Source organism: Boleophthalmus pectinirostris, unplaced genomic scaffold, assembly GCF_026225935.1.
Source record: "Boleophthalmus pectinirostris isolate CB_2022bp ecotype Guang Dong unplaced genomic scaffold, ASM2622593v1 HiC_scaffold_8, whole genome shotgun sequence".
NCBI lineage: Eukaryota > Metazoa > Chordata > Actinopteri > Gobiiformes > Gobiidae > Boleophthalmus > Boleophthalmus pectinirostris.
In genome coordinates, this window is record NW_026571515.1 from 25,148,605 (window position 1) to 25,161,801 (window position 13,197).

Sequence of the window (13,197 nt, forward strand, 5' to 3'; positions counted from 1 at the left end):
TTAGTATTATAATTTAGCTTAACCCAATGGTATTTTTAACACTAGCTGATGCCCCAGTGGCTGATGCCCCAGTTGAAGCCCCAGTGGCTGATGCCCCAGTGGCTGATGCCCCAGTTGATGCTCCAGTGGCTGATGCTCCAGTGGCTGATGCCCCAGTGGCTGATGCCCCAGAGGCTGCTGAGGCTGCAGTAGTGGAATCTGCAGTAGCAGAGGCGCCTGCTGAAGCTGCAGAGGCTGTGGTGGCAGAAGAAGGCGCTGCTCCCGTTGCAGAGGCTCCCGCTGAGGGTAAACAAGTGGCAGGATAAAGGCTACCTCTGCCACTAAGTACAGTGCACTTAGACCTCAACAGTTGTAAATGTTACATTAACTTTCACATAGCCTGGATGCTCCGGATATATCTTTTCTAATGGATATCTACATTGCTAACCTAGCTCATGCTATTGCTTCAACTAAAATGATTGTTTTGCTGCTTATCTAATGATAGCTGAAGCTCCTGCTGAACCTGCAGTTGTTGAGGAGCCTCCTAAGGCCCCCACACCCCCACCTCCTCCAGGTAACATTCATGTGATGTTGGTAACCTGTCCGTATTACTTCAAGGGTGTAATTAAGGCTTAAAGACTAAGTCTGTAGAATACCATTTCCAGAAAGCATTTGTCATAAATTGATTCCATTTACTGTTTCACTGTGTAAAACAAGTGTCTCATAAACTTAATTGACTCATAGGTTTAACATACTGTGCATACTGGGATTTACTAATGAAGCCTTCTTGCCTTTGCTCCAGTCCCCACCAGTGCTCCCCTGAATGTTGCTGTGGAGGACGTAAACGACAACAGTTTGACCATAAACTGGACAGCCCCGGAGACCATCGGGGACTCGGGTCTGGATGGATACACTGTGGAGTACTGCAAAGATGGGAGTAAGTCTAGATTCTGTTGTATGTACAGTATGCATCTGCTGCACCTGTCTCACCCGTGTCACAGGCCATGTACACTCATAGACTTACAGGCCCGTATACGGCAGGCAGCATTTCAACCAACTGTCATTGAATCGGCTCCCACCGCTTTTAGACAAGCTTCTTCTCCAGATGAGGTTTCGACACGGTAGCCAAAGTGTACTTCTTGTGTCCTGTGTGTTTGTAAACCTGTGTCGACAGATGATAAACCACTTAACATGGCCCATTAAAACATGCTTAACACTTTATTAAATATCATCATCCTGAAGAAGTTCACACAGTTGTGAAGTGCAATATGTAACAATTTACTAAAATGCTAACCTCAGATAGTACTGTTAACAGTATTAAATAGTCTATTAAAAACTTCTATCAGCACCATGAATCAGCACTTTAGGAATGTCTGATAAAATAAACATAGTTAAATGTGTAATGTGCCTTTCCAGATATTCTTGTTAAAGTTGTCCTAATGTGCCTTTCCAGATATTCTTGTTAAAGTTGTCCTAATGTGCCTTTCCAGATATTCTTGTTAAAGTTGTCCTAATGTGCCTTTCCAGATATTCTTGTTAAAGTTGTCCTCTAACACTAGCTTCCTTATTCCCACAGCGACAGACTGGGTGGTGGCTAACGAGGAGCTGACCTCTACCACCCGCTTCTGCATTAAAAATCTGACAGCGGGTGACCTGCTGAATGTGCGCGTGGTAGCTGTAAACGCTGGGGGCCGCAGTGAACCTGGGGCCCTCGCTGCTCCTGTGACCATCCGTGAAATTGTTGGTGAGTAGCTACTGTCACAATAACACGGAGTAAAATTCAAAAATGCACTATGGCTACTTAATATGCATAAATGTGAAGATAAATAATTCATTCATGTATTTAATAGTAGTATTTAGTCACAATCAATACAAATTAAACAAACAAGTAATTTGGACTAAGTATATCACTACAAAAACAGTACAATATTTATATTTATTATTTATAGTATATGTTTGGAAAGATGATATACTGTGTAGTCCTATCTTGATGTTTACTTGTGTCAAGGTGCGATTCAATTTGTTCACCTCCAAGCTCTCTATCAGGGTCACTGATGATGGTTGCAACCTGGGAGCTCTCCTTAAAATACTCATGTTGCATGTGGGGTGGGATTAACTGGCCGGTCTTCAGATAGACTGAGCAGACGTTTGCACATAAATCTAAAGGTGTCGACAAGGCCTTTCATATAGCTATAAATCAACCTCTCAACTTTGTCAGTCTCACATCAACAGCCACCGCTAAGTTAAACAAAACAAAAAGGGAAAAAAAATTAACTTATTTTATGCATTTTATCATTTTAATGTAATATTCATGTTTTTTGTGTGTTCCTTGTGTTATTGTTGTATTCTTTTCTCTGTTATTTAGTTTCTATTACTGACTTCTCTGTAACATCACATTTGTGTAATATGTTTGTTGATCTGATGTATCCAGTGGTCTGTTTTGAAAAACGTTCTCTCTGTTTGGGATTTCCAAACTCAGTAACCAAACAGGAGACAGTGACAGAAAAAACTCTGCCTGTAATCAAACCAGCTGGTCAACTAAGGGGAGCTGAAATTGAAGCCTAATTGATGGATTTTGGGTGGCATGTCAGTCAGTCCGTCCCTGTCCTCATAACACGGGTGCACATTGTACACTTAAAGCCCCTTATGAAAATCCCTTTGCCCAGAAACAGAAAGTGACTGGAGATTGTTTGCAGGGGCTTTCATCCAACAGGTCTGACCATTGTTGGAAGGTGTGATAATTAGAACAGATTAGTACTTAAGCCAAGGTGGGATGCTGCACTGGAGTTGGAGTGTAGAAGTTGGATCATATCTAGTGAGCAGTATTGGAGTGGCTTAAACTGTCTATGAAAATGGGTACGAGTATGTGAATGAGCTTTAATATGGACAGGAAGGTCCGGGCAGAACATGAAATATGGCCCTGCTGGTTTTATATATCCCGTAAGCCCTCGGAGCTTTTGAGACATTTGCTGCTTATGCAGATACATGCAAGTGATGCTGTTCCTGGGATTTAGCGCCTAGCCTCTGCTAAACCACTCAGCAAAGTGACTAAAGTTGTACTCACAAACAAAGTGCACTTTCCTGCTTTAGATTTAAAGCCAAACTGAACCGTTATTTTGTTGCTTGCTGTTTTCTTCTGTGTCTGGATATCTCAAAGTGATGACATATTACAGCAGCTTCTACACACACGACATGAGCTGACACGTGTTGGAGTTCACCCAAGATGTTCACGTCATCTATGCTATTTTAGGAGTTGTTCCTCCTTCATCTTTAGCCTGTCTGCCTGGATACTGTGTCCTGTCTGTCAGATAAAGTTGTTAACATGCACATCTGGCAGTGTAAGTTTGTACTAGTTACAATAATTTTATATGAGTCACTTATAAGTAAACTATACTTATAAGTGACTATTAAACTATAATTATAAGTAACTATAACATTTTTCCATAAAATGTTTACTGTTTGTTGACAGACGGTAGCCACGCATCATATATCTCATGCCAGGTAAAGGTATCTGTAGCTGTCAAAAGGTTGAGTGATGTAGATTTGTAGACAGATGATGTCACTTGGTAAAAATGTAATGCAATACATTGCGCATGATCGTGTCATGTGAATTTTTTGGAGTAGGTCACTGGGTAATAGATATCATTTTAAACGGCTTGTTTTTCAGATCGCCCCAAGATTCGCATGCCTCGCATTCTCCGAGCTCGCTATGTCAGACAAGTTGGAGCACAGATCAACCTGGTCATCCCCTTCCTTGTAAGCAAAATCCCAAAAGTAGCTCCAAATATATACACACCAAAACGTTATTTAGATATTCAATATATACACACCATTACATTATTTAGATATTCATTTGTCTGTTCCTGTGTACCTCAGGGTAAGCCAAGCCCTGTTGTTACATGGCTGAAAGATGGGCAGCCTCTGGACACTAAAAGAGTCAATATCAGAAACAGTGACAAAGACAGCATCATATTCATCCGCTCTGCTCAGAGGGAGGACTCAGGAGTGTTTGAGATGACCGTTAAAGTGGACAGCTTTGAAGACAAGGCCACCATCACACTGCAGATTGTGGGTGCGTATAACTTCATAAAAACCTTACACGTATAGTGAGTACTGTGTTCTATATACTGTATACTGCATACGTATACATGCTAGCTCTCCAGCCTACTTTAACCCTCTCAGGCTCAAATTAATTTTTAGTATCAGGAAAAATCTGATATTTGGGGAAAATTATAATATGGGGAATAATATACAATCCTGACTTTTTTATCCTTTGTAAACAAAAAAAGTATTTTGCACTTCTGGCAGACCGTTTGTGTGTAGCCATTCTTGCACAGTCTGCATCGTCCACGTTTATCAGCATGGATGGGAGAAAAGGCTCCTGAGTAAAAAAAGCTCATAAAATATGGACTTAGAGTAAGTAGGTAATTGGAATTTGAAATTATTTGGAAATAATTGGAATGTTGCAAATCTGCAACACCTGCCTGGAGAGGGTTAAGGCTGCCAAGACTTTAGCAAGAATATTTACACTGCTGACAGTTGCTCTTTGACCTCACAGCATTTGAACCAGCCACATGCACACTATAGTGGACACTTATCATCATGCCTTGACAGCTAATGTTGAAGCCCTTGTGTAAGAGTGTGGTCATGGGTCATGTGCTGTGCTTAGAGTTGCCTGGACCTCCAGCCAGTGTCAAGTTGGTGGACACCTGGGGCTTCAATGCAGCTCTGGAATGGACTGCTCCCAAGGACAATGGCAACACCGAAATCACTGGATACACTGTGCAGAAAGCAGACCAGAAGACAGGGGTGAGAAAAGGCTACCATAACACTGGATCATATAACAAATTAAAGAGATCAGTCATCACCAGTGAACAGTAAAACATCCATTTTGCACCCATATTTATCAATTCTATGAAAAGTTAAACAGGACTGTAAAAAATTAAATCCCCTCAACTTTGAGTGGCAATAACATGGGCAGTCAAAATGCCTCATATTTGTCCATCGTGCTGAATTTCCTGAGTGGACCTATCTCTTTGCTCAAATTTACTTTTTGTTTGCTCAGATTTTAGTCACTCGCCATGTCACTTACAAATAATGAATGAATAATAATAATAATAATGGATCAAATTTATATAGTATTTTTGGACACTCAAAAGTGCTATATAAATCCACCAACATGCCATATTACAATTATGGAAAGTAAATCTGCACATGTTTCTTTCTGTCATAGAATAAACTCTGCTTCTGTCTGTGCTCAGGAATGGTTCACAGTGTTGGAGCATTATCACAGACTCACTGCCACTGTGTCAGACCTCATCATGGGAAACACTTACATATTCAGGGTGTTCTCCGAGAACCGAGTGGGCAAGAGTGAGAGCTGTGCTGTCACAAAGGACGTAGCCCAAATCCAAAAGACAGGTGATCCACTATACACCGCTGTATTTCTATATTCATTCTTAGAGGTAGGTACAGTTATATTTACTTGAGTATCAAGTACTAGTACAAGAAAAAAATGAACTTCCCTCTGTAAGTCTATTAATTTATATTTAACACTGATGTTTTGTGCATTCAGATATGATTTAGTTTTTCTCCTTTTTGTGGTCTATCATAAATAAACCATAAATCATATGTTGAGTTTCCCCAATCATATGTTGAGAAGTAGTTTCCCCAAATACTTTTGTGCTATTTTGTACTCATACTCAAGTAATATTATTTTGAAGTAACATTACTTTAAAATTAGTACATTACTTGCAAAATCAGTCTTCTAAGTAGCTTTTATTAATGATTTGCTCTCCTTCATGACACTTGAGTTTGCGTATTTGTGTCTGTGTATTTCAGGTGAGTTATCCAGGAGTGAAAAGGATCTTGTCCTCAAGCACAAGTGGCAGCTCAATTGGCAGGACTTTGCTCTTACTAAAATACATCTGAAAAGCTTTGTCAACATACACACAACTGCCAGAGCCAATGATGCTCTTCCTTTCACAATTTGTGCATAAAGCTTTTTGAGAACACATTCAAATCATCTAAGATTTATTCAGATCCAATTTACAAACCAATGCCATGACAGAGAGGCAATAACCTTTTTGTGTCACAACCAAACACCGTTGCTAGGGTGACAATCAAATTTAATCAAGATTGAGATTCAGTCATCCCAGTTGACATTGATATGCTTGGATATTTTAAATGTAGAATTCAGACTTTGGCTATTTTTGTGTTAAATGGACCTTTTTAAAAGATTGTATTGTTTATGTCCATAAAATGAACACTCAAAGCTATTGTATTTTCTTTATGAAAAGAAAAAAACTTTAAAGGTGCATTGTGTAACTCTGGAATGTTCCGCAGTACGTCATTAAACAGCTCTACCTTACATTTATTCAATTACAGGTGGTTTTATAGCTCAAAAATTTCTTAAAAAAACAACAAAAAAACAGGCATTCTGACTGTGAGCGGGTTTTCCTCTGACCCTTAACCCTTTAAATTGGTCTGGTTTGGTTTCCATGAAGATAAAAAAGCTTAATACTATACAGTGAAACATTCTAGACAAAGCCAGAACATCTCGGAGAAAAGCTTTTGACGGACCCTCTACCAGAAAAGTGAAAAGTTACACAAGTCACCTTTAAAAAATCAAGGTTTATCCATATGAGGAAAAAAAGTAATACATTTTTTGCCCCATATTTCTGAGCTCTGTTTTTTGTTGTTATAATACTATTTAGTCACAACTATTATGTTGCAGGTATTGTGTACAAACCACCGGAGTACCCTGAGCATGACTTCAGCGAGGCACCTAAGTTCACCACGGCTCTGAATGACCGCGCCGCCACCGTGGGATACACCACCAAACTGCTGTGTTCAGTCCGCGGATCTCCCAGGGTTAGGATCTGAAAATTCCCCTTTGTGATTTTATTGCAGTGTGTGTGTATGACAGGTTATGCTAAAATGACACTAAAATTTTCTTAACATGTGTATTTTTTTTGGTGGTCAGAAGCTTTTCTTCATGAGATATTATTGCTTTGTCTGGAATGTTCCACAGTATGATATTAAATCATTCAATCAACATGGAGACCAAACCAGACCAAGTTACAGGTTAGATTTATGGAGAGGCAACCCCACTCACAGTCACAATATTTGTTTTTCTAAGTATTTTTGAGCTATAAAACCATCTGTAATTGAATAAATGTAAGATAGAGCTGTTTAATGTTGTACTGTGGAACATAGTGGAACAGAGAGAGCAATGACATATCCACAGAATCAAGCAGGTGATGGACCCCAAATCAAAAAGTTACATAATGCACCTTTCAAGATTAAGATAAATCTTGCTTAGTCCACATTATAAATAATTCTGCATTGTGGGTGGGATTTTTATATTGATGATTACATAGATAGAGAGATACCTTTTTAGAACTTGCTTCTAATTTTCAGTGTTTCTTTTGAATGTTTTCTTCAGAAACTGCTACTTTGTAAAACTGTGTTAAATATTCAAAAGAAAACCTGCATGTGCTCTTTAAGTTAGTAAGGAGGTATTATTTCTCTGTGTATTACAGGTACTTGCATGATTTGATTTTGTTTTTAAGTTTACATGCTTTATTTTACCGGGTGTGTTTTTAACATGGATCAACAGTAAATGGTTTTGCTGTGAAGTACTGTACTTCACACAGAGTATCAATATCACCGCTATAAAGATCTCATGAAGGGCTAGCACTGGTATGTGTGCAGTCACTCACAGTTCTTGGCCATAGCTTCTTCAGTTAAACATATCTACAGCTGTGTGACCCAGACAGTTCAAACACAAGGCCATAGTTGAAACACAGTTCATTGTTGTTCTAAATGTCCTTGGACTATACGAGCAGGTGTATACATTTACGTTTAGGTTTAAGAGGGGTATATAAATGAAGGAATAGAGATCTAGAGGGTAAATACTTCAGTGCCATATGAGAAGCTAACAGAATCTTAGAGTGATTTGCTTACCTTAAGGTATGCAACATGGCCAATCCCTTGTACAATGTGTTAATGGCTCATCCCAAGCATATGGCAATGGTTACTTGGGTTTGAGAATGCAGACACAGTTGCTGATTTGCACCCTGTGACTGAAATAAGTATCAGTAAATACACTATGGGAGCCTCCTTTGCTCATGGTGAAACAGAAGCTGTATCAGCTGTTTGAAACATCTAAGATAATCAGAAGGAGGCAATGATAAATAATCTGCATGTTATTACAAGTACAAGTATTACAAGAGTTAATCTCTAAATTCAGTCTTGAGACCAATCACTTTAAGTATCCGTGATATGCTGATAAATTGTCTTGGTGCCTCTGATAAACAGTTGCATTTAAAATGTGTTAGTGAAGTGTTCCAGAGGAGAAGCAGATAAAATACATGGCTATAGTCTTCTGAACATGTCTATTTGCCATTTACCCGCCATGGGCTATTTATCAGTGTTTCTATTCATGTACATGTTATGAAGCCTATGGGGAGTAAATGACTAATGCACAAAATTGTGTAATTAAATTATTATTACAAGGCTTTAAATGAGTAAATAATAAATGGTAATCATAAAACGTTTTTAAAAGTACACCAGTTTGACTCTGCATAAGCTGAAGTGTAATTCAATGAACAGAGTCACCTTGCCTACGCTGGGCCTCAAGATTCCAGCAGGAAATCCACAAGTGTTAACCAAACCCAGTGCAGGACATACCCAAGGAGGGATGGGGCTATAGGGTTACCCCTTTTCTAAACTGTTATATTGACGTAATAGATGGGTACTTAACAAGATTAACATTTGTTCCTATTAAAATGTACTACGTCTCTTTGTCTCCCTCAGCCCAAAATTGAGTGGTTGAAGAATCAGATGATCATTGGAGACGACCCAAAGTTCAGAATGCTCTCCAACCAGGGCATCTGCTCTCTAGAGATCCGAAAGCCCTGCAGCTTTGATGGGGGTGTGTATACCTGCAGAGCAAAGAACGAGCAAGGAGAGGCCACTGTGTCCTGCAAGCTAGAGGTCAAACGTACGTAAACATCCAAATATCCCAAAATATCTTTTAATCGTGTTATTATCATTGTGTCATAATATCAGTGTATGTGCTAAATGATCAGATATTCTTCTTTTCATAGAGGTCATGCTCCCAGATGCTGAGAAAGGCAAATAAGATGACATTTTCGTGGTGAGTTCACAAATATGCTATCCATAATGGATAGCCTTAAGTCAACTTTTCAGCTCCAGTCATATATTTACTATAACATCAGTGATTCTCAAAACTGTTTATGGTTGTTTTCTTTTTTCAAAAGTCTCTTAATAACCTTTTCCATTTGCTCCTACTGCTTTTGGACATCGCTAATGTGGTAAAGATTAATGGTTGCTGATTTGAAATTCCAATTTTGATGTTTTTATAGCTTAAATACTCTATTTATAGCCTCTGACATATTGCTGTTTGGCATTGACACTTTCATACAAGCTCCTGAAACACTTGAGAGGTATATTCTTTCACTAGATGCCTGACAGATTTGTGCACAGTGTTGGTGTTCTACTGCTGACAAGAGAAAAAACATTAAAGTCTTAAAACATCATGTGCAGAGTGGAGAAAGAAAGACTTAGAAAATCCATAATTAGAAGAAGACAGATGAAGATGAAGCTGTCAGAGTCACAGGCCATAGACTGCTTAGTGCTGAATAAAGAACTTACCAGTCATTTCTTTTATGAATCACTATATCACTTTCTGTCTTTGTTGCAATAGATGAGTAGTAAGAGTGTAACTTTTATGGGGGCAGGGTCAGCCACTTGTGTGTCTCCAGGGAAATTATATTACTTTATAATTGTACATAAAATGGCCTTAATATATCTTGTATTTTTTCATTTACACATCATAACATTTCAGGCAAAGCAATAACATCTAATTGGAAACAATATTGTTGGACTGTTGTGATAAGAAGGGACTATATGTGGGTCTACTTTATTTTAACAAAGTATGTGAAAACAAACTTAATAGAAATCTGTATTTTATTTTACTTTCCGGATACAGTAGAATAAGAAAGGTCTGAATAACTTTTAAATCCGGACTTGCTTTTATATGAAATATTTGACACACTGGACCCTGCATCAGCAAAAGTGAAAAGTAAAAGTTCAGTGGCCAGACACCAGACATGTGCTGTAGATACATGGAAGGCAATTCATCAGAACAGTCATTAAACCACTGGTTCTGATCTGCCGTACAGAGTGGACCACTACTTTATTAGTTTAACCTTGACTGCAGACTTCCTTTCCTTTCTTAGCTGTTTTACATAAGCACGCTGGGAGGATGCAGTTGTTGGGCAACACATACTACAAAGTTGTCCTTGTTCACACAGCTTTTTGAATGGGGTCAAATACCAGCCTGGACGCCTCTAAATGGGACTTGGCACTTGGCGGCTGAGATCCCAAAGCATCCTCTCTGTGTTTGGATGCACTCTCACACCTGTAGGTCCAGCTGTCCACTTACTGTACAGTCAGGTTACCAAAATGAGATATAGTTGGAACCAAATGTTCCAAATGACAAATGTTCCAAAACTGTTGTTTTGTATTTTTGCATAAAGTAATAAACTAACTGGATATGCAAGCTCCCTTGTCACTAAAATATCTTGACCAAGGTCAAGTCTGAATGAATCAAGAGGATTTGTAACTTGAAAGAATCCACCATAAATTTTGTATATATTGTAACTTTGCCATGGGAACTACGATATTTTTTTTATTCTCTTCTCGACTCTTTTTAATCAGGCAAAGTCAGGCAAATACTTATATGTATATGGTTTTAGCATTTATATAATTAAATTTCTTTATATATATTTTTGCCACAATTTTACACATTACAAATGAAGTATATCAAAGTCTATTTTTATTGGCTTATTTTAATGCTTCCCCTTATGTTTATTTTTATTTTATCATCGTTTATATTATTATTCATTGTTTTATGTTTGTACCATAACACTGAGTTCTTTGTTGACAATGGCAGTAAAACGTGTCCTGAGGTTCTCTCATTTCTAAAGTTAAAAAAGTGCATCTGCTGTGAAAACATGGACAGAAAAATTGCTTGCTAATTTAAAGTGCTTAAAGTTTTTGTCGAGGATTTGTACCAGGATGTAGGACACATCCATACATGGGGTGACCTGTCAAGGGGAAAAACAAGGGATTAGTCTGGAGAGTGACTGTGGAAGGAGGGGGCAGCCGTGATGTCAGCGCTTCTCTCCACAGCTTCTAAAAATGACTCTAGATGATCACACTCTTCACATTACCCTGAGTCGACAGGCCCAAAGCAGTGCCACATAGTGGGTGAAGAGGGGCAGAAACCCAGTCCTATAATCCCCAATGGAAAATACTAACAGCAGGCCCAATATGAGCAGATACTTTAGCTGTGCAGTACAATCATGACCAATAGGCTATTAACCTCCTCTGTCTTAATCATCTCTCCAGGACCATCAGAGGTCCAAGTCTTATTTATTAGGTAAGTTAATGAAACAGTTGTACTAAACCTTTTAAGGCCTTTCATGAAATCAAGATGACCCATGACATGTGATTAAGTTAAACTTTTTCCTCTTCATTTTCTCCCAGTGTAACCAAGGGTGAATGACAGGAGCAGGGTCTGTATGTGTGTACAATACACATGGAATGGACAGAGAAGAGCATCTTTGTATCAGTTTTATCAACAGGAAGACCTCCCCACTACACCAGCTCAAAAAGAACAATCCTCAAATCAAACTCTGTCGGACGTTTGTAGTTCAGTTGGTGAAATGTATGTTAGACTAATTGAAAAAATGTTGTCAGTGCAGTTTATGTTTGTGTTGTACTTAATAAAACACTAGCCTATTTCTTCAAACTGGCAAATGCTCCATGTGTTGCAAAAAGCTCTGTTGATGTTACTTTTAACTGGTACTTTACTGCCACCAGGTGGCAAACATTTGGATTGCATGAAAAGTAAAAATAAAGTAAACATTTTGCTGGTTTAGCCAGATTGTGTTGACTGTGCTTGGCTTGAATCCAGCTGACGGTGAGTGATCCAAGTGATGAGAAAAAAGTAAAAAAAACGTGCAAGATTGTTTTGGTCCATACAAGCCAGGTCTGAATATTCCAAATTACAAAAATACATTTAGGCCTACATATACATTATAATAGATGAATGGAAACTATAATCTCATAAAAAAATCTTTATTGCATAAATGAGCAGTAATTTGAATAGTTAAATATACGTTCCTGTTTTTTGTTCCCTAACGCCACTGCTGTTAATAGGACAGATTTTGGTGTGTGCGCATGAGGAGGAGGGCATGTCACACTGTTTCTGAAACTGCACATAACAGAAATGCACAATGTTTACCAAATGAAAGAGTGAATGTATAAAAAGCTTGGCTCATGTGGTGACAAATTAATCTTAACTGAGACAAATTTTACAGTATGAATAATTGTGCTTAATAAATGTGCTTTTTAAACAGCAGTGTTGTGTCGAGTTCAACACCTAAATATTTAATACAATCAACTACAATTTAATTTCAGGAGTAAAAGGAAGATTACTCTACATGCTGACAGTTTTATTGATATTTAGAGTAAGACATGAGCACACCATTCAGTCTGAGATCTGAGATATTGTGAGTGTACATCTGTGTGCTTACTTCTGGACAGACTGGCATGGTCATTAATATAAACACTGAACAAGAGGGGGCCTAAAATGCAGCCTTGTGGCACCCCAACTGAGCTGTCTATAAAAGAGAACATAGTGCCCTTAATTCTTGTACAGTGTTTTCTTTCTTGCAAGTATGATCCAAATTATTACAATGCACCTTCTGAGAGATTATGTCTGGATAATTTAGATAAAAAGATGTTATGGTTTACTGTGTCAAACGTTTTTTTGGGGGTCTACGAATATGGCTCCAAGCACCCCCATTTATCCAACACACATTTGAGCAGTTTGACAAAAAAATAAATAAAATAAAATAAAATTATGTTTTCCAAAGCATAATTGTAGCGGATGTAGGGGTTGTTCTCCATAATAATAGATAGTACAGGTAGGATGCTCACTGGCCTGTAGTTGTAAAGTTTGGTCACATTTCCCCCTTTGTGCAATGGTTTTCAAACAGTCAGGGAAGACTGAAAAAAAAAAATTGAAAACATTGGCTATCATTGTTTCATCTTGAATTAGCTCATTATTCATTTTGATTTAATCATTTCTGTGCAGCTTATCTTATCTTTCCAAGAAAT

The 13,197-nt window shown here is 38.2% G+C and overlaps 1 protein-coding gene across 1 annotated transcript; it reads left to right on the plus strand.

Moving 5' to 3' along the window:
• Positions 1-244: 244 nt before the first annotated feature.
• Positions 245-13,155, plus strand: mybpha (myosin binding protein Ha). Its single transcript, XM_020930085.2, has 12 exons — positions 245-553; positions 782-916; positions 1,556-1,723; positions 3,647-3,735; positions 3,856-4,051; positions 4,649-4,788; positions 5,241-5,400; positions 6,716-6,852; positions 8,800-8,986; positions 9,093-9,142; positions 11,422-11,452; positions 11,560-13,155. The coding sequence occupies exons 1-10, from the start codon at positions 478-480 to the stop codon at positions 9,125-9,127; spliced, it is 1,323 nt and encodes a 440-aa protein (XP_020785744.2). The 5' UTR covers positions 245-477; the 3' UTR covers positions 9,128-9,142; positions 11,422-11,452; positions 11,560-13,155.
• Positions 13,156-13,197: the final 42 nt, after the last annotated feature.

Coding starts and splice junctions, on each gene's coding strand:
- mybpha (XM_020930085.2), top strand. CDS start 478: ATGATAGCTGAAGCTCCTGCTGAACCTGCAGTTGTTGAGGAGCCTCCT. Junction 3,736..3,855: donor ACCTGGTCATCCCCTTCCTT/GTAAGCAAAATC, acceptor TGTGTACCTCAG/GGTAAGCCAAGCCCTGTTGT. Junction 4,789..5,240: donor AAGCAGACCAGAAGACAGGG/GTGAGAAAAGGC, acceptor GTCTGTGCTCAG/GAATGGTTCACAGTGTTGGA.